General features: G+C 43.2%; 1 protein-coding gene across 3 annotated transcripts in view; it reads right to left on the bottom strand.

Annotated features, from left to right (window-relative positions):
* MCC (MCC regulator of Wnt signaling pathway) overlaps positions 1-21,245 on the bottom strand; it is a 452,211-nt gene that overhangs the window by 13,287 nt on the left and 417,679 nt on the right. For all 3 annotated transcript variants that reach the window (XM_077290460.1, XM_077290469.1, XM_077290479.1), the window contains 2 exons: positions 2,955-3,161; positions 886-971 (listed from right to left, as the gene is read on the bottom strand). In XM_077290460.1, the coding sequence (XP_077146575.1) occupies positions 886-971; positions 2,955-3,161 (293 nt within the window). The remainder of the gene's footprint in view (positions 1-885; positions 972-2,954; positions 3,162-21,245) is intronic.

Consider the following 21,245-nt stretch of genomic DNA (forward strand, 5'->3'; position numbering starts at 1 on the left):
TGAGTGGCTTGCACCGTGCAGTGAACCCTCTGTATTTACTTTCATGCAGTCTTCTCTTTATGGTAGATTTGGATATTGATATGCCGACCCCCTGGAGAGTGTTGGTCACTTGGTTGGCTGTTGTGAAGGGGTTTCTCTTCACCATGGAGATTATTCTACGATCATCCACCACTGTTGTCTTCCGTGGGCGCCCAGGTCTTTTTGCATTGATGAGTTCACCAGTGCTTTCTTTCTCAGGATGTACCAAACTGTAGATTTTGCCACTCCTAATATTGTAGCAATTTCTAGGATGGGTTTTTCCGTTTTAGCAGCTTAAGAATGGATTTATTCACCTGCATGGAGAGCTCCTTTGACCGCATGTTTACTTCACAGCAAAACCTTCCAAATGCAAGCACCACACCTCAAATCACCTCCAGGCCTTTTATCTGCTTAATTGAGAATGACATAACGAAGGGATTACCCACACCTGTCCATGAAATAGCCTTGGAGTCAATTGTCCAATTACCTTTGGTCCCTTTAAAAACAGGGTGGCACATGTTAAGGAGCTGAAACTCCTAAACCCTTCATCCAATTTTAATGTGGATACCCTCAAATGAAAGCTGAAAGTCTGAACTTCAACTGCATCTGAAGTGTTTTGTTTAAAATTCATTGTGGTAATGTCTATAACCAAAATTAGAAAAATGTTGTCTCTGTCCAAATATATATGGACTTAACTGTATATAATGTAGGCTGGGATGAAGTCCAATGCCATTATACCTGATTAAATTATATCACACTGCCCCCTTAGTCCAGGTCAGATGAAGCCTGACATTATCATACAGATTTACAGTGGTCTCATCACAGGCACATTTATAACTATTCTTTAAAAACCATGTTGGATCTGACCTTTTCAGTGCACTTGTGAGCTCCGTTGCCAGTTCACCATCGTTGTAAGTTCTCAGCTCAGTCAAAGATGTTCCATCTATGGAATCCTATGGGATAAAATTTATAAGGATTTAGAAGGTTTGTTTTGTTTGTTTTTTAGTTATGATACACCAGAAGTATAACCAAGGCCTCATTCACACGTCCGTGCTGCACATATGTGTTGTACCTGTTTTTTTTTCAACTCATACCCATTTTAATCTATAGTGCTACTCACATGTCTTGAGTTTTATCATGGAGACATGTCCGTTTTTTTCCGGCAGCATGGATGACCAGGGCCAACAAGTTTATGGGTTTGTGAAAAACACGTATAGTACACAGATTGCATCTGTGTCTATGTTTAACATTGGAAAGTATAAGAGAAGATCTGTAACATATTGGATGATCCAACAGCAAAAAAACACTTTGATAAAAATGGACGCCTGGATAACACGCTGATGCAAAACACTGATGACACCGGTACCATTTTTTCACGTACGTGTTTAAACATGGATTTGTGAGTGAGGCCTAAAAAGATATACACACATGATTAACACCCTAATCCATCAGCATGTAACTAAAGTCTATAAAGCTTGACTAAATGAAGATGTCAAAAGCTTATGTGGACTGCTTATATGTGAAAAATAGAACACGTCATCCACAAGAAGCAAGAGGAGAGGAGGAGCTGAATCTGACGCCCATCGGACCAGAAGGCTCAGTAGGGGAGTATAATAAAAGCTCTTTTTTGCTTTACGGAGAGAGCATTAGGGACATATAGACAACATTCTAGTATGCTGTATGAGAGCTTACTTTATATGTCTCTACTTTATATGGGAAGAACCTGATGACAGGTTCCTTTAAAATATTGTATTACAGTACTGTGCCAAAGATTTAGGCAGGAAAAGATGCTGCTACAAAAGAATGCTTTCAAAACATCTTATGTTTATCAACTAAAAAAATGCAAAGTGAATGAGCAAGAGAACAATCTAAATCAAAATTAACCCCTTCACCCAACACGCCTGTTTTCACCTTCATGACCGGGCCAAATTTTACATTTCTGATCAGTGTTAATTTATGAGGTAATAACTCTGGAATGCTTCAACAGATCCCAGTGATTCTGAGATTGTTTTTCCATGACATATTGTATTTTATGCTAGTGGTAACATTTATTTGATACGACTTGCGTTTGTGGGAAAAAAAAAAAAAAAAAACAACGGAAGTTTGGCAATGTCTACTTTACATCACCACAATTTCCCAGCACTGAATGTAGAAATACTCCATATGTGGCTGTACAGTACTGCTTAGGATCCTTTCACACATCAGTCGCAATCCGGTTTCTTTCTCACAGACTTGTATTAGCGACAGATGGCCTCACGTTTCATCTGTCGTTCGCCCGATCCTTCGAAAATTGTTTGTCCGGCGGCCTGAGAAAACGGACAACGTAACGTTTTTTGTGTACGTCGAAAAACGGACAGCAACAGATCCGTCGCTTGCTAGAATGGAAGCTGGCGTGGATCCGTCAAATGATGGAATACGGCAACGGATTCCGTTTTTTTCCAACTGAGCATGCTCCGATCCAATTAGCCAGATCCGCTAGTCGGATCCGTCCAAAAAACAGATCCGTTGCATCAGTTTTTCACAATCTGCGACGGATCCATGACTGACAACAAAAAACTGTTGTGTGAAAGGGGCCTAAGCCACATGGCAAGACACGGGAGGGACGGAGCGCTGTGTTGAAGCATTTCAAAGTAACAATACTTACTCATAACCTGGAGTTTCATAACCTGATTATGAGTAAAAAGTGTTACTTCGAAACACGTCAACGCAGACTTTAATTTTTCTTGGGACTTTTTCCTCGGATGCTTTAGCCGAACAATTGATGATGTGGACTCCCTTTTGACACATGCTTTTAATGTTCGAATAAAAATGTTGTATTTTACCTGAAGTGCTGGATCAACCTCTATTTGTAGAATGTTAGTTGTGCCTAACAATTTGTGCATTATGCCATATTTTACTGTTCTATGTGCTTAAAGTGAGCTTGAGGACATCCTCACCTTTCCCATCTTGTCCTTGCCACTGCTGCTGGTTGAGCTCAGCGACCGCATCCTCTGCTCTTTTTGCTCTTCCACCTCAGATTTGAGGTGCTCAATGTGTACAAGGTAGGCTTGTTCCTGGGCGTCCCGAGTACTTAATTTAAGTTCCATTGCTTTCTTCTCTTTCTCCAGCAGGTACAACTGGGCCTTCAGCTCAGCCATTTCTTCCTGACAACAAAACACAATCACAAGATTAACTTCACAGCAATCAGTGAGCCATTTGTACTTTAATAGAAATGGGAGTCAGCCATATTAGTAAGGCCAAGATGGGGCCAGCAGCTCCATAGGTCACATGCAGCACTGGATGCGCAATATTCTCATGAACCTCTCTTGGTTTATATTCAGTTTATGATACGAGTCATAGTCAGTGTCAATAAAAATCACTGCCGACATACACATCCACCAAATTAGTGCATGCTTGGGAAAATTATCACAACAGTTAATACCCAGGGCTCCTGAGGATCTTGGATCAAAGACAGAATTGATGAAATGAATTAACACCATCTCTAAGTCCTGCATGTCTATATTAAAATAGACAACAGTCTTTTGAAGAAGTAAATGTCTGTTTCCAAGCTGTGAACCATTAGATTAGCATTACAGATATTGTATTGTGTGCATGCTTCGTGTTCTGTTTATATGTAACGAGCAATTGTGATGGCCCAGGTCGGCTAAATGGATCCCTGAAGAAGCAAGATCTCAGTGAATGAATGCAATCGTTAGCTTTAGATACTACATGGTAATTAATTAAGAGCCAAGCCTACCAATGTACATCTGAAGGGCCTCTATGTCCCTGTATTAATTCTTCTCCCATCTCTCTCAGACTTGTGAGCTAGCCTTTCTCTCTACCGATGAGATTCTTTTTTATTGTCAGTACTCCAAATCCTTTGATAATAATACCAGGGGAGCTTGGAGATCAGCGCCTGTTCCCTACCTATTGGCATACAGACCTCGGAGGTAAAGTAATGATACATCTTACCCTACCTGTTGGAAGCAGCTGCTAAGCAAATGTGGGGAAGCGGCCATTGACTTTTCTAGCATGGAACATAAGTTCCTCATCATGACTGGCAGCTGCAGCTCCACCGAGGACTATACATGTAACCAGAATAGCGTTTGCAGCTGGACTTCAGGCTTTGCAGCAGCTGTGAACGGAACTACTTTAAGGCTTTGTCTGAGTGAGTGCTTCTTGTTCTGCCTATATCCGCAGAATTAAAAGCGGTGCTCAGAAGACGAGGCATGGAGACTTATTAAATGCTATTGAATAAACATCACTTACATGATGTGCTTCTAATGAAGACTCTATTAGATAGCGGAGGCTTGCTAGAACAAATGAGATAGACAGCTGTGCTCAGGAAGTATTGCAGCTGCCATAAATTTTCATTTCATGTTACAGGACTGGAAAGAAGGCCATCTCCGAGATGTATTGTGCTTGTTATAGTGCATTGTGCTAAGAAGAGCCTGTGCATCAGATATGGACAAGGCCACAAGGTCTATGTCACTTGTAAATAACATCCCACTAACACTGAGCTACAGCTCCGCCATTTCTATTGTTAACAGAGATCTGGACGGAGAAGTCACTAAATACTAAGGCTTATGTGGCATTGGACACACATGAATTCTAATTAATATGTATTCAAGTGCATATATACATACTGCATACCGTACTTCACAAACAAGAGAGGCAGCAATAGCTGCCAGCATTTTTTACATTCTCAGGACTATCTGGTGGCTGCAGTTAATACAGTCTAGATCGTATCTGACCTCAGAAGGCATCAGATTATGTAGTGCAAATTCTGTCTACTTCCGAAATGACTACCGACGTTACTATTGCCCATTTTCCTTTTAGACCTATACTTGGGTATTTGCACTTGTTTCCTATGTTGTGCAGTTTGTATTTTAATAACATAATTGTAGTTTTTCCAAAGCAAATAGTGTCCTGAAAAAACATTGGTCAGTTTCATGTATTTTCTTTGCCATGTTTGATTATATTCTTTATATTATTACATATAATTATTATTACATACTGCATAGTGAGTGTTGCTCATAGAACCAGAAAAATGGTTTCACATTTCTGATGGCAGCTTGTACCATAATTTAACCCCTTCATGACCCAGCCTATTTTGGCCTTAATGACCTTGCCGTTTTTTGAAATTCTGACCAGTGTCCCTTTATGAGGTAATAACTCAGGAACGCTTCAACGGATCCTAGCGATTCTGAGATTGTTTTTTCGTGACATATTGGGCTTCATGTTAGTGGTAAATTTAGGTCGATAATTTCTGAGTTTATTTGTGAAAAAAACGGAAATTTGGCAAAAAATTTGAAAATTTCGCAATTTTCACATTTTGAATTTTTATTCTGTTAAACCAGAGAGTTATGTGACACAAAATAGTTAATAAATAACGTTTCCCACATGTCTACTTTACATCAGCACAATTTTGGAAACAATTTTTTTTTTTGCTAGGAAGTTATAAGGGTTAAAATTTGACCAGTGATTTCTCATTTTTACAACAAAATTTACAAAACCATTTTTTTTAGGGACCACCTCACATTTGAAGTCATTTTGAGGGTTCTATATGGCTGAAAATACCCAAAAGTGACACCATTCTAAAAACTGCACCCCTCAAGGTGCTCAAAACCACATTCAAGAAGTTTATTAACCCTTCAGGTGTTTCACAGCAGCAGAAGCAACATGGAAGTAAAAAATGAACATTTAACTTTTTAGTCACAAAAATGATCTTTTAGCAACAATTTTTTTATTTTCCCAGCGGTAAAAGGAGAAACTGGACCACGAACGTTGTTGTCCAATTTGTCCTGAGTACGCTGATACCTCATATGTGGGGGTAAACCACTGTTTGGGCGCACGGCAGGGCTTGGAAGGGAAGGAGCGCCATTTGACTTTTTGAATGAAAAATTGGCTCCAATCTTTAGCGGACACCATGTCATGTTTGGAGAGCCCCCGTGTGCCTAAACATTGGAGCTCCCCCACAAGTGACCCCATTTTGGAAACTAGACCCCCCAAGGAACTTATCTAGAAGCATAGTGAGCACTTTAAACCCCCAGGTGCTTCACAAATTGATCCGTAAAAATGAAAAAGTACTTTTTTTTCACAAAAAAATTATTTTAGCCTCAATTTTTTCATTTTCACATGGGCAACAGGATAAAATGGATCCTAAATTTTGTTGGGCAATTTCTCCTGAGTACACAAATACCTCACATGTGGGGGTAAACCACTGTTTGGGCACATGGTAAGGCTCGGAAGGGAAGGAGCGCCATTTGACTTTTTGAATGAAAAATTATCTCCATCGTTAGCGGACACCATGTCGCGTTTGGAAAGCCCCTGTGTGCCTAAACATTGGAGCTCCTCCACAAGTGACCCCATTTTGGAAACTAGACCCCCCAAGGAACTCATCTAGAGGCATAGTGAGCACTTTAAACCCCCAGGTGCTTCACAAATTGATCCGCAAAAATGAAAAAGTACTTTTTTTTCACACAAAATTTCTTTTAGCCTCAATTCTTTCATTTTCACATGGGCAACAGGATAAAATGGATCCTAAAATTTGTTGGGCAATTTCTCCTGAGTATGCCGATACCTCATATGTGGGGGTAAACCACTGTTTGGGTGCATGGCAAGGCTCGGAAGGGGAGGCGTGCCATTTGACTTTTTGAATGGAAAATTAGCTCCAATCGTTAGCGGACACCATGTCGCGTTTGGAGAGCCCCTGTGTGCCTAAACATTGGAGCTCCCCTACAAGTGACCCCATTTTGGAAACTAGACCCCCCAAGGAACTTATCTAGATGCATAGTGAGCACTTAGAACCCCCAGGTGCTTCACAGAAGTTTATAACGCAGAGCCGTGAAAATAAAAAAATAATTTTTCTTTCCTCAAAAATGATTTTTAGCCCAGAATTTTTTATTTTCCCAAGGGTAATAGGAGAAATTGGACCCCAAATTTTGTTGTCCAGTTTGTCCTGAGTACGGTGATACCCCATATGTGGGGGTAAACCACTGTTTGGGCGCACGGCAGGGCTCGGAAGGGAAGGCACGCCATTTGGCTTTTTGAATGGAAAATTAGCTCCAATCATTAGCGGACACCATGTCGCGTTTGGAGAGCCCCTGTGTGCCTAAACATTGGAGCTCCCGCACAAGTGACCCCATTTTGGAAACTAGACCTCCCAAGGAACTAATCTAGATGTGTGGTGAGCACTTTGAACCCCCAAGTGCTTCACAGAAGTTTATAACGCAGAGCCGTGAAAATAAAAAATGTGTTTCCTTTCCTCAAAAATATTTTTTAGCCCAGAATTTTTTTATTTTTGCAAGAGTAACAGGAGAAATTGGACCCCAAAAGTTGTTGACCAGTTTCTCCTGAGTACGCTGATACCCCATATGTGGGGGTAAACCACTGTTTTGGCACACGTCGGGGTTCGGAAGGGAAGTAGTGACGTTTTGAAATGCAGACTTTGATGGAATGCTCTGCGGGCATCAGGTTGCGTTTGCAGAGCCCCTGATGTGCCTAAACAGTAGGAACTCCCCACAAGTGACTCCATTTTGGAAACTAGACCCCCAAGGGAACTTATCTAGATGTGTGGTGAGCACTTTGAACCCCCAAATGCTTCACAGAAGTTTATAACGCAGAGCCGTGAAAATAATAAATGTGTTTCCTTTCCTCAAAAATATTTTTTTAGCCCAGAATTTTTTATTTTTGCAAGACTAACAGGAGAAATTGGACCCCAAAAGTTGTTGTCCAGTTTCTCCTGAGTACGCTGATACCCCATATGTGGGGGTAAACCACTGTTTGGGCACATGCCGGGGCTCGGAAGGGAAGTAGTGACGTTTTGGAATGCAGACTTTGATGGAATGGTCTGCGGGCATCATGTTACGTTTGCAGAGCCCCTGATATGCCTAAACAGTAGAAACCCCCCACAAGTGACCCCATTTTGGAAACTAGACGCCCCAAGGAACTTATCTAGATGTGTGGTGAGCACGTTCAACCCCCAAGTGCTTCACAGAAGTTTACAACGCAGAGCCGTGAAAATAAAAAATCATTTTTCTTTCCTCAAAAAAGATGTTTTAGCAAGCAATTTTTTATTTTCACAAGGGTAACAGGAGAATTTGGACCCCAATATTTGTTGCCCAGTTTGTTGTGAGTATGCTGATACCCCATATGTGGGGGTAAACCACTGTTTGGGCGCACGTCAGGGCTCGGAAGGGAAGTAGTGACATTTGAAATGCAGACTTTGATGGAATGGTCTGCGGGCGTCACATTGCATTTGCAGAGCCCCTGATGTGCCTAAACAGTAGAAACACCCCACAAGTGACCCCATTTTGGAAACTAGACCCCCGAAGGAACTTATCTAGATGTGTGGTGAGCACGTTCAACCCCCAAGTGCTTCACAGAAGTTTACAACGCAGAGCCGTGAAAATAAAAAATCATTTTTCTTTCCTCAAAAAAGATGTTTTAGCAAGCAATTTTTTATTTTCACAAGGGTAACAGGAGAATTTGGACCCCAATATTTGTTGCCCAGTTTGTTGTGAGTATGCTGATACCCCATATGTGGGGGTAAACCACTGTTTGGGCGCACGTCAGGGCTCGGAAGGGAAGTAGTGACATTTGAAATGCAGACTTTGATGGAATGGTCTGCGGGCGTCACATTGCATTTGCAGAGCCCCTGATGTGCCTAAACAGTAGAAACACCCCACAAGTGACCCCATTTTGGAAACTAGACCCCCGAAGGAACTTATCTAGATGTGTGGTGAGCACTTTCAACCCCCAAGTGCTTCACAGAAGTTTATAACGCAGAGCCGTGAAAATAAAAAATAATTGTTCTTTCCTCAAAAATTATGTTTTAGCAAGTAATTTTTTATTTTTGCAAGGGTAACAGGAGAAATTGGACCCCAACAGTTGTTGCCCAGTTTGTCCTGAGTACGCTGGTACCCCAAATGTGGGGGTAAACCACTGTTTGGGCGCACGTCGGGGCTTGGAAGGGAGGGAGCACCATTTGACTTTTTGAATGCAAGATTGGCTGGAATCAATGGTGGCGCCATGTTGCGTTTGGAGACCCCTGATGTGCCTAAACAGTGGAAACCCCTCAATTCTAACTTCAACACTAACCCCAACACACCCCTAATCCTAATCCCAACTGTAGCCATAACCCTAATCACAAACCTAACCCCAACACACCCCTAACCACAACCCTAACCGCAACACACCCGTAACCCTAATTCCAACCCTAATCCTAACCCTAATCCCAACCGTAGCCCTAATCCCAACCCTAACCACAACTGTAACCCCAACACACCCCTAACCCTATCCGTAACCCTAACCACAAGCCTAATCTTAACCCTATTTCAAACCCTAGCCCTAATTCCAACCCTAACTCTAATTCCAACCCTAACCCTAAGGCTATGTGCCCACGTTGCGAATTCGTGTGAGATTTTTCCGCACGATTTTTGAAAAATCTGCAGGTAAAAGGCACTGCGTTTTACCTGCGGATTTACAGCAGATTTCCAGTGTTTTTTTGTGCGGATTTCACCTGCGGATTCCTATTGAGGAACAGGTGTAAAACGTTGCGGAATCCGCACAAAGAATTGACATGCTGCGGAAAATACAACGCAGCGTTTCTGCACGGAATTTTCCGCACCATGGGCACAGCGGATTTGGTTTTCCTTAGGTGTACATGGTACTGTAAACCTGATGGAAAACTGCTTCGAATTCGCAGCGGCCAATCCGCTGCGGATCCGCGGCCAATCCGCTGCGGATCCGCGGCCAATCCGCTGCGGATCCGCGGCGAATCCGCTGCGGATCCGCTGCCAATCTGCTGCGGATCCGCTGCCGATCCGCGGCCCATCCGCTGCGGATCCGCTGCCAATCCGCTGCGGATCCGCTGCGGATCCGCGGCCGATCCGCTGCGGATCCGCTGCCGATCCGCTGCGGATCCGCGGCCGATCCGCTGCGGATCCGCTGCCGATCCGCTGCGGATCCGCGGCCGATCCGCTGCGGATCCGCTGCCAATCCGCTGCGGATCCGCTGCCGATCCGCGGCCCATCCGCTGCGGATCCGCTGCCAATCCGCTGCGGATCCGCTGCCAATCCGCTGCGGATCCGCGGCCGATCCGCTGCGGATCCGCGTCCGATCCGCGTCCGATCCGCTGCCGATCCGCTGCGGATCCGCGGCCGATCCGCTGCGGATCCACGGCCGATCCGCTCTGTGTGCACATGCCATAACCCTACCCCTAATTACCCTACCCGTAACCCTAACCCTACCCCTAACCCTACCCCTAGTTCTAACCCTAGTTCTAATCCTAACCCTAGAGGAAAAAAAAAAAAAAAAAAAAATTCTTTATTTTATTATTGTCCCTATGGGGGTGATAAAGGGGGGGGGGTTATTTATTATTTTTTTATTTTGATCGCTGTGATAGAACCTACCACAGCGATCAAAATGTACCTGTAAGGAATCTGCCGACTGGCAGATTCGGCGGGCGCACTGAGCATGCGCCCGCCATTTTCCAACATGGCGGCGCCCAGCGAGGAGACGGACGGACACCGGGAGGATCGGTAAGTATGAAGGGGTGGTGGGGGGGTGGATCGGAGCACGGGGGGGGGGAACGGAGCACAGGGGGGGTGGGTCTGGGCAAGGAGGGAGCGGACAGGAGGACGGGGGAGCCGGCAGGCGGACGGAGGGGACCGGACCCCATAACAGAGGACGGGGGGGGCGATCGGTGGGCGTGGGGGGGGGTACTTCAGTATTTCCAGCCATGGCCGATGATACTGCAGCATCGGCCATGGCTGGATTGTAATATTTCACCATTTTTTTAGGTGAAATATTACAAATCGCTCTGATTGGCAGTTTCACTTTCAACAGCCAATCAGAGCGATCGTAGCCACGGGGGGGTGAAGCCACCCCCCCTGGGCTGAAGTACCACTCCCCCTCTCCCTGCAGATCGGGTAAAATAGGAGTTAACCCCTTCACCCGATCTGCAGGGACGCGATCATTCCATGACGCCACATAGGCGTCATGGGTCGGATTGGCACGGGTTTTCATGACGCCTACGTGGCGTCATGGGTCGGGAAGGGGTTAACACAGTTTACGAGAAATCCACAATCTTCTCCAACCCCATCTGCTGCTCTACTAATATAACAGTCAAGATACATTGCCAGATACCAAGCAGCACAAAACCATCTACATTCCTTCAGCCACAATATAAATCCAACTAGGCATTTGTAAAAAGGTACATAAGATACATGAAAAATGCTGAAAGGAAGAATACTTTCAACAATAGAAGTGTTAATACCGTATATGCTCGAGTATAAGCCGACCCCCGAGTATAAGCCGAGACCCTTAATTTTGCCACAAAAACTGGGAAAACTTAATGACTCCAGTATAAGCCTAGGGTGGGAAATGCAGCAGCTACCGGTACATTTCAAAAATAAAAATATATACCACTAAAAGTAAAATTGATTGAGACATCAGTAGGTTAAATGTTTTTGAATATCCATATTGAATCAGGAGCCCCATATAATACTCCATACAGTTCATTATGGGCCCCATAAGATGCTCCATACAAAATACGCCCCATATAATGCTCCATAAAGTTTGCGATGGGCCCCATAAGATGTTCCATACAAAAAATTGCCCCATATAATGCTGCATAAAGGTCAATAATGGCCCCATAAGATGCTCCATATTAAAATATGCCCCATATAATGCTGCACAAAGGTTAATGATGGCCCCATATAATGCTCCATAAAGTTCGTGATGGGCCCTATAAGATGCTCCATACAAAAAATTGCCCCATATAATGCTGCACAAAGGTTAATAAATGGCCCTATAAAATGCTCCATATTAAAATATGACCCATATAATGCTGCACAAAGGTTAATGGCCCCATAAGATGCTCCAAAGAATAATATGCCCCATATGCTGCTCCATAAAGGTTGATGGCCCCATAAGATGCTCCATAGCATAATATGCCCCATATGGTGCTCCATAAAGGTTGATGGCCCCATAAGATGCTCCATAGCATAATATGCCCCATATGCTGCTGCAAAATGACATACTCACCTCTCGTCGCTGGGCACAGAGTGCCGGTGTTCTGAGCAGGTGGGGACACCGGCACGCTATGGGGGCCAGGTGCTGGAGTCACCGATGGCTCAGGCCCCTGGCACTTGCGATATTCACCTGTCCCCGTTCAACCGCCGCGTGCCGCTGTCTCTTCCAGGTCTCTGCAATGACTGTTCAGGCAGATGGCGCGCACTAAACAAGTCATCGTGCCCCTCTGACCTGAACGTCACAGACAGAGGATGCGGAAGACACAGCGAGGCGGTGGAACGGGGACAGGTGAATATTGCATGGCTCACCCTCCCCCGTCATACTCACCCTCTCCTGGCGTGGTCTCTGCAAGTCCCTGCTTCTCCGATGGTCTCTGGCTCACGCCAGCAGCTTGTTCCTGTGTTCAGTGGTCACATGGTAGCGCTCATTAAAGTAATGAATATGCGCTCCATGCCTATGGGAGTAGAGTTGTGTCCATATTCATTACTTTAATGAGCGGTACCATGTGACCGCTGAACACAGGAACAAGCTGCAGGCGCCAGAGACCATCTGAGAAGCAGGGACATGCAGAGATGCGTCAGGAGGGGATGAGTATGATGTAACAGCCACCACTCCTGCCGCTCCCCCTCCGACCCCTGGGACAATGACTCGAGTATAAGCTGAGAGGGGCACTTTCAGCCTAAAAAAATGGGCTGAAAATCTCAGCTTATACTCGAGTATAGATGCTAGTTTATTTTTTTATCAATTAACAACATGTAAAGTGAATGAACAAAATCTAAATCAAACCAATATTTGGTGTGACCACGCTTTGCCTTCAAAACCGCATTTGCAAGTGATGTATAACCAAACAATTATACCAAACAGGGGATTATAATCTGTTTCAACCTACATATGAAAAACAGTCAATAACTGAGACAAACAGCTGCATGGACAACCTAAAAATGGGTGAGGAATAGCTACATTCTGCTACAAAGGTGAAGTTGAGTCAGACAGCTTCATGGCTCTAGTCATACACCATGACAAAAATAAGCACAGCAGCAAAATACAAGGTAGTTACACTGCATCGGCAAGGTCTCTCAGAGACAAATATTTTTAAATAACACTGGGATTTCAAGATATGCTTTTCAATCTCTTGAAGCACCAAGAAATGAGCAAGGTTGAGGATCATAGATGCAGTGATCAACCAAGGAAACTTAGTGCAGCATTCATACTTCTCTTTGAAAAAGGAAAATGTCCAGCAGTGCCATCAGCTCAGAATACCCAGCAACCTGTGGGACCAGGCTACACCTATCTAATCTTAGGACAAATCTGGCCATAAGCCATCTTCATGGAAGAATTAAAGCCAAAAAGAAATTCCTTGGGGATTTGGTTAAGACTAAAGGGGTTATTCAGGTTTGACATGAAAGTCTTGCAGTATTTCTTTGTGGCTGCAATTTTTTGTGCCTAACCTGGACAACCCCTTTCATCTACTCCTCTTTGAGAAAGCAAGCACACAAAACATGTTTAGGGGGCCAGTAGGTAGGTTGGAGCGGTCAGGACCAACTATGGGTAAGTTATTGAATGGGTGTTAGGGCTTGTTATGTTACTGACACACAGATATATCCCACTGGTAGTTACTTAGACTTTCATTTGGCGCTACCTTTGTGCACTTACAATATACACACAGTTTTCCCAGGTCTTATTTTTGATCCCGTACTCATCCCTTGCCTACCTTCAGGACTCCTCTGTTTGTATGTACTGTATTTCTATGTCGAATCTGTTTTTATTGTGATTTTTTTCAATAAATATATGTATATTCATTCAATGTGGCTTGTTGCTACTCCATTTTCAAGTTTTTGTTATTGTATTTGGAGTACTCCACTGTACTTATATCTTTGTTATATTGTGGGAGAGCCCGATATGAATACACTCTCAGCCCCATTACATACACCACCGTTCAAAAGTTTAGGGTCACCCAGACAATTTTGTGTTTTCCATGAAAACTCATACTTATTACTCAAATGAGTTGTCAAATGAATTGAAAATCTAGTCCAGACATTGACAAGGTTCGAAAAAGTTTTTTTTATTTGAAATAATATTTTTCTCCTTCAAACTTTGCTTTAGTCAAAGAATGCTCCCTTGGCAGCAATGACAGCATTGCAGACCTTTGGCATTCTAGCAGTTAATTTGCTGAGGTAATCTGGAGAAATTTCACCCCATGGTTCCAGAAGCCCCTCCCACAAGTTAGTTTGGCTTGATGGGCACTTTTTGAGTACCATACAGTCAAGCTGTTCCCACAACAGCTCAATGGGGTTGAGATCTGGTGACTGCACTGGCCACTCCATTACAGATAGAATACTAGCTGCCTGCTTCTTCCCTAAATAGTTCTTGCATAATTTGGAGGTGTGCCTTGGGTCATTGTCCTGTTGTAGGATGATATTGGCTCCAATCAAGTGTTGTCCACAGAGTATGGCATGGCGTTGCAAAATGGAGTGATAGCCTTCCTTATTCAAAATCCCTTTTACCTTGTACAAATCTCCCACTTTACCAGCACCAAAGCAACCCCAGGCCATCACATTACCTCCACCATGCTTGACAGATGGCGTCAGGCACTCTTCCAGCATCTTTTTAGTTGTTCTGCATTTCAGAAAGAACTTCTGTGTGATCCAAACACCTCAAACTTGAATTAATCTGTCCATAACACTTTTTTTCCAATCTTCCTCTGTCCAATGTCTGTGTTCTTTTGCCCATATTAATCTTTTCCTTTTATTAGCCAGTCTCAGATATGGCTTTTTCTTTGCCACTCGGTCCTGAAGGCCAGCATCCCGGAGTCACCTCTTCACTGTAGACGTTGACACTGGCGTTTTGCACATACAATTTAATGAAGCTGCCAGTTGAGGACCTGTGAGGTGTCGATTTCTCAAACTACAGACTCTAATGTACTTGTCTTGTTGCTCAGTTGTGCAGCGGGGCCTCCCACTTCTCTTTCTACTCTGGTTAGAGCCTGTTGTTCTCTCCTCTGAAGGGAGTAATGCACACCGTTGTAGGAAATCTTCAGTTTCTTGGCCATTTCTCGCATGGAATAGCCTTCATTTCTAAGGCTACGTTCGCGTTAAGCTAATGTGCGTCGGGTTTGCGTCGGCGACGCAGCGGCGACGCATGCGTCATGCGCCCCTATACTTAACATGGGGGACGCATGCTTTTTTTTGTTGCGTTGTGCGACACATGCGTCTTTTTTGCCGCAAGCGTCGGACCAAGAAAACGCAACAAGTTGCATTTTTCTTGCGTCCGATTTTCGGCAAAAACCGATGCATGCGTCGCAAAACGCAGCGTTTTTGCGTGCGTTTTGACGCGTTTTTGCGTGCGTTGTGCGTTGCGTTGCTGACGCAACGGCGCACAACGCTAGTGTGAACGTAGCATAAGAACAAGAATAGACTGTCGAGTTTCACATGAAAGTTCTTTTTTTCTGGCCATTTTGAGAGTTTAATGGAGCCAACAAATGTAATGCTCCAGATTCTCAACTAGCTCAAAGAAAGGTCAGGTTTATAGGTTCTCTAATCATCCAAACTGTATTCAGCTGTGCTAACATACTTGCACAAGGGTTTTCAAGGGTATTCTAACCATCCATTAGCCTTCTTACACAGTTAGCAAACACAAAGTACCATAAGAACACTGGAGTGATAAGTTGTTGGAAATGGGCCTCTATACACTTATGAAGATATTGCATTACAAACCAGATGTTTGCAGCTAAAATACCATACCGTGTCATTTACCACGTTAAAGTATAGAGTGTATTTCTGAATCATTAATGTTAGCTTCAATGGAAAAAATTGTGCTTTTCTTTCAAAAATAAGGACATTTCTAAGTGATCCTAAACTTTTGAACGGTAGTGTATATTGTATTTTTTTATTACCTTTTTAGTGTGATGTCAATGCAGAGAAATACAGGCAGATAGTTATCCATCATACAATACCATCAGGGAGAAATGGAAGAGGGATGGCTTATTCTCCTCCTTCCTGCTCTCCCCACACAGGCCAGGATGTCAGTTACGCTGCTGTGGGCGTGATTCCCCTGCCCAGTGGTATTGATTGACAGCGGTAGATAGAAAAGGGACAATAAACTTAGTTTTTAAACACATACATTTAGCATTTAGGGCTAATACTTGCATCATTAAGGAGGGTATTTGGAGGCTGATTAAGTACTGCTAATACTTTCTGGGTGTATATAAGGAAGTGGAGGTACTGCCCCTTAAGATAATATTTTGGTATCTAAGGCTTCTTTCACAATTCCGTTTTTTCAATCTGCACAGGATCCGTCAAAATGTTGAAATGACGGATCCTGTGCAGATTGTAAAAAACGGGTGCACTGGGCCCGTTTTTCTGATGGACCCGTCGAGGCTTTGTGCACCTGTTGTGTATGCATCTTTGCAGAGGTTTTCCGCTGTGAAAACGCATACACAACAAAACCCAGGTTAAAAATAATTTCTAAAAAATCGCAATATTCTCACCTTCTGGAGTCCCGCGCAGCGTTACCGATGCTCCCGGCAGCTAGCGTTCCCAGTAATGCCTTGCGTGCAATGACCTCTGATGACGTAGCGGTCTCGCGAGAACGAGACGTCATCGAGTAATTTCGCAATGCATTCATGGGAACGCTAGCTGCCGGGAGCATCGGTAACGCTGCGCGGGACGCCGGAAGGTAAGAATATTGCTATTTTTAACATTATATCTTGTTACTATTGATGCTGCATAGGCAGCATCAATAGTGAAAAGAGAGAGAGAGTAAGCGAGAGAGAATTTCCCTGGCTGGAAATTCTTCCAGGCATGCTCAGTTTCAAAAGACGGAATGTGTCGCTGGTTTCCTGCTTTTGACAGTCAGTGACGGATCCTGCGCCCATAGGCTTCCATTATAGCCAACGGAGAGCGCAGGACCCGTCACTGAGCGATTTTCCGACGTACAGAAAAAAACGTTCCTCCGAACCTTTTCTCCGCCGACGGACAGCGATTTTCCGACGGATCCAGTGCACGACGGATGAAACGGATGGCCATCCGTCACAATCCGTCGCTAATACAAGTCTATGGCAACAAACAGGATCCAGCAGAAAAATTTGCTGGATCCTGTTTTTTCAAAAATCAACGGATTTCGACAGGAGCTAAAAGACGGAAGTGTGAAAGAGGCCTAATGGATTGCATAGTTTTTAATGTGATTTTGTCTGTTTACTAAGGCTACTTTCACACTAGCGTTAACTTCAATACGTCGCAAATGCGTCGTTTTGCCGAAAAAACGCATCCTGCAAAAGTGCTTGCAGGATGCGTTTTTTGAGCATTGACTAACATTAGCGACGCATTTGCGACGCATTGCCACACGTCGCAACCGTCGTGCGACGGTTGCGCCGTGCTGTGGCGGACAGTCGGGAGCAAAAAACGTTACATGTAACGTTTTTTGCTCCCGACGGTCCGCTTTTCCCGACCGCGCATGCGCGGCCGGAACTCCGCCCCCACCTCCCTGCACTTCCCCGCACCTCACAATGGGGCAGCGGATGCGCTGGAAAAATGCATCCGCTGCCCTCGTTGTGCGGCGGAGACAGCGCTAGCGTCGGGGACCTCGGCCCGACGCACCGCGACGGGCCGAGCCCGACGCTAGTGTGAAAGAAGCCTAACTTGTATGCACTCACTAGCCCAGAATAGGAGGGTCTATGTGAGGATACAGGAGACAACTTCCTGGTAGTGACTCAGAAAGGGCCTATATTCAGTAGTGAAAGCCTTAAGATCTAATAGCTGATAGACTTCCATTCTTAAGTGGCTTGTGTGTGATGAGGGAGGACATCAAATAATACATCCTGAAGGACCAAGGAAGCGTGAAGAGACATTTGACAGATAGGAACAGAGGCAAGGGAGGCCATTTAAATGGTACAAAACTTTGCTCAGGGGGAAGCAGAAGGCCCACTTAAAGGGCATTGAAAACAAAAGGGAACTGTATCAGAAGGACGCTAGTAAACAATTGTCTACATTGAAAGGAAGCTATGGTCACCATACTAGGACATGAATTCTCCTATGGAGAGCAGTGAACCGACATACCTTGAGCAGTGGGGTCCTAACTAGACAGATGGGAACTGAGAGTAGCTGTGAGAGACCGTAGCGTTACACCTTGACCCATAAAGCCCTCACAGAGCAAGACCATGACTGTTGTGAGATGCAGAATTGTGAAGTACTAAAGAGAAGTGTCAGTGAATGTAACTGAGACGTGCCCAAGCCTTTTTAATGCAAATGAAACATTTCCAAAGCATTGTACCCATTATGCAATGTACATATTTTTTACTGTTCAGTAAAAATAATTTTATTTTGGACTCTGCTCTCCCTCACTCATACCCATAACATCTGGTCCTGGCCTGTCAAGTACAACGGTAGCATGCGGTTTGCAGAGGTGTATCGCTCAGATAAAAAAAGAACAAACCGTTAGCCGGGATCCCAATTTTCATGTAGCATGACGGGGAGTGGAAGATTAGTACGACTATTGCCCAGCACCACATTACAGCTAAATTCTGATGACAGTTTCCCTTTAAAAACGATCTTCATTGTAAAGAAAAATAAGGAGTCCTGGAAGTGATGATATGGCCCCACAGAGCCCTGATCTCAACATCATCAAGTCTATCTGGGATTACATGAAGAGACAGGAGTTACGCAAGCCTACTTTCACGGAAGATCTGTGGTTAGTTCTCCAAGATGTTTGGTACAACCTCCCTGCAGCATTCCTTCAAACACTGTGTACAGGTGTACCTAGAAGATTGAGGATTTCATGCAGTTTTGAAGGCAAAGGGTGGTCACACCAATACTGATTTGATTTACATTTTGTTAATTGACTTTTCATGTTCTTAATTGATAAAAATAAACTATTAACACTTTTTACTTTGTAACTTTTTTCCCACACTTGCCTGAAACCTTTGCACACAGTAGTGTATGTAAAAGTATATATATGGTATATTGTATGCTATTTTCTAAAAATCAAATTTAAACAAATTGTCTAATTATCTTTCTCTCCAGAAAGTCTCTGATAAAGGAGATAATTTAACACCAAACAGATACACTGAAAACATACCCAATCCACAAGGGATACCAATGTAAACTGAACAGTACTGTCTACTCTGATATAGAAACAAGTGACGTCTCATAGTCAGTGCAGAACATAACCTGTTTCCGCTCTTGAGAACACAGATGACAAAATAAAACCCTCTAACAGCATATTATTTTATCTAATGTATTTGTCACATGACCCCATTATTTAATGATTATTAGTCATTCACTGGATGACTACAGCACAGCGTAAACGGTACCATTTACAGCATGGGACCCTTAGCCACAATGCTCACATATGCATCAGGCCTTCAACCGTTGAGCCACAACCCCCATAGGGGATGGAATTTTGATGCAGTTCAAATTGCTCTAAAAAGTATATTTTTGTCAAAAAGTGCTAAGGGCTCTAGGTCTTTACCAGGTGTGTTACAGAGCTTGCTCTGATCACTGCAGTGGCACAAAAATGGCGCCAATGCTGATGTGCACAAGCACCCGCTCCCATAGGCCCCACCATGACATGATCATAGAGAAGCGATGGGTCACCATGGCAGCCGGGGGCCTGAGGAAGGTTAATCCTCCATTGAAGCTCAGCCACCAGCTTGACTTCATTAAAGAATCGCAAGTTCACTGTATACTGCAATAATGTAGTATTATTGTATGAGCAATTGAACGATTGTAGGTTCAAGTCCTCAAGGGATCTTAAAAATAATAAAGTAAAAATTAAAAGTTTAAATCACACCATCACATTTTCCCCTTTAAAAAAAAATAAATAAAAAAATTCAATAAAATCATAAGTCTGATTAATCAAAATAAAAATTATTTAAACCATATGCTGTATGTCAAAATGAAAAAAAAAAACAAAAAAAACAAAATTGCTATTTTTCAGTCGCTGCACTCCACCACCATCAATAAAAAGCTATCAAAAAGTTTTATGCATCCCAAAACAATATTACTAGAAACAATACCTAAGAGTGCAAATAACAAGTCTTCCCAAAAAGTTTACAGGTCTCAGAAAATAGCAATTCAAATGTTCCTTTTCTATTACAGGTCTCAGAAAGCAGCAACACAAATGTTCCTTTTCTATTACATACAGTATTTCCTCATTTTTCTCACCACTAAAAATATAATAATAGAAAATGAAACATGTTTAGTATCGCCATAGTTGTACTGACCTGAAGAATCCGTTTTCTAGGTTATTTGTATTACTCAGTGAACACAGTAAAAACAAAACTGAAAATACAAGCGCAAAATTGTGTGGGTTTTTTGTGCAATTTCACAGCACTTAGAATTTTTTCCTTGTTTTCCTATGGTAAAATAAATGGTGTCAATCAAAACTACAACTAATCTAGCAACAAACAGGCTCTCATATAGCTAGGTTATTGGAGGAATAAAAATATTCTGCTCTTGGAATAAGACATAAAAGCAAAAAAATCTTGGCTCACCTTTGTGATCTCTATACACTTTTTAAGTCCAGTTTTATTCTGTGGTTGTGCTATGCAAATGTCTCAGGACTAGTTGAGCAGGGCATTAATTTTAAAATGAAGAAGGGCTTATAAAACGGTAGGCAGGACTAGTCCAGCAAAATCAACGCTCGAAAGCCTAGTCCTGAGACATTTGCATAGGGCGTACATAGAATAGCACTTGATTTTGTAAGTATACAGGGATTGCCAAGAAATATCATAGAGCAGAGACATGGTGGCGGTGTGTGTGTGGTGGGGGGCAAGGCCACAGACAGGTTCCCTTTAAACCTTTAAAGAACTCATTTATACTTTTCTCTATCAGGTCTTTACGAATACCATTTATTTAATTGTATAGGGAAAGATGGCAGAATGCACTTTACTATACAGATGGACACAGTAAAGAAAGGATATGTTTTATATTGCAATCCTACTGGTATTCCTAAAATAAAGTACTAAATGTTCCCTTATTATTAGTTTTCTGGAAGGACAAACTAAGATAAAGACAACCAAGCGACAAATTAAAAACAGATCACTAGAGAACTGACAAATGCGGACAAATCCGGCTGCCATTCAGGAGAGATATTGGTAAGTAATGCCATGTTTGTCAGCTTCTACAGCAGTGTCAGACCTGATGGATCAAGAACTCTGAGCTTTCAGAGCACAGACAGTAACATCATCAAACTGACAGAGCGGCAGCATTGGG

Source organism: Ranitomeya variabilis, chromosome 1, assembly GCF_051348905.1.
Source record: "Ranitomeya variabilis isolate aRanVar5 chromosome 1, aRanVar5.hap1, whole genome shotgun sequence".
NCBI lineage: Eukaryota > Metazoa > Chordata > Amphibia > Anura > Dendrobatidae > Ranitomeya > Ranitomeya variabilis.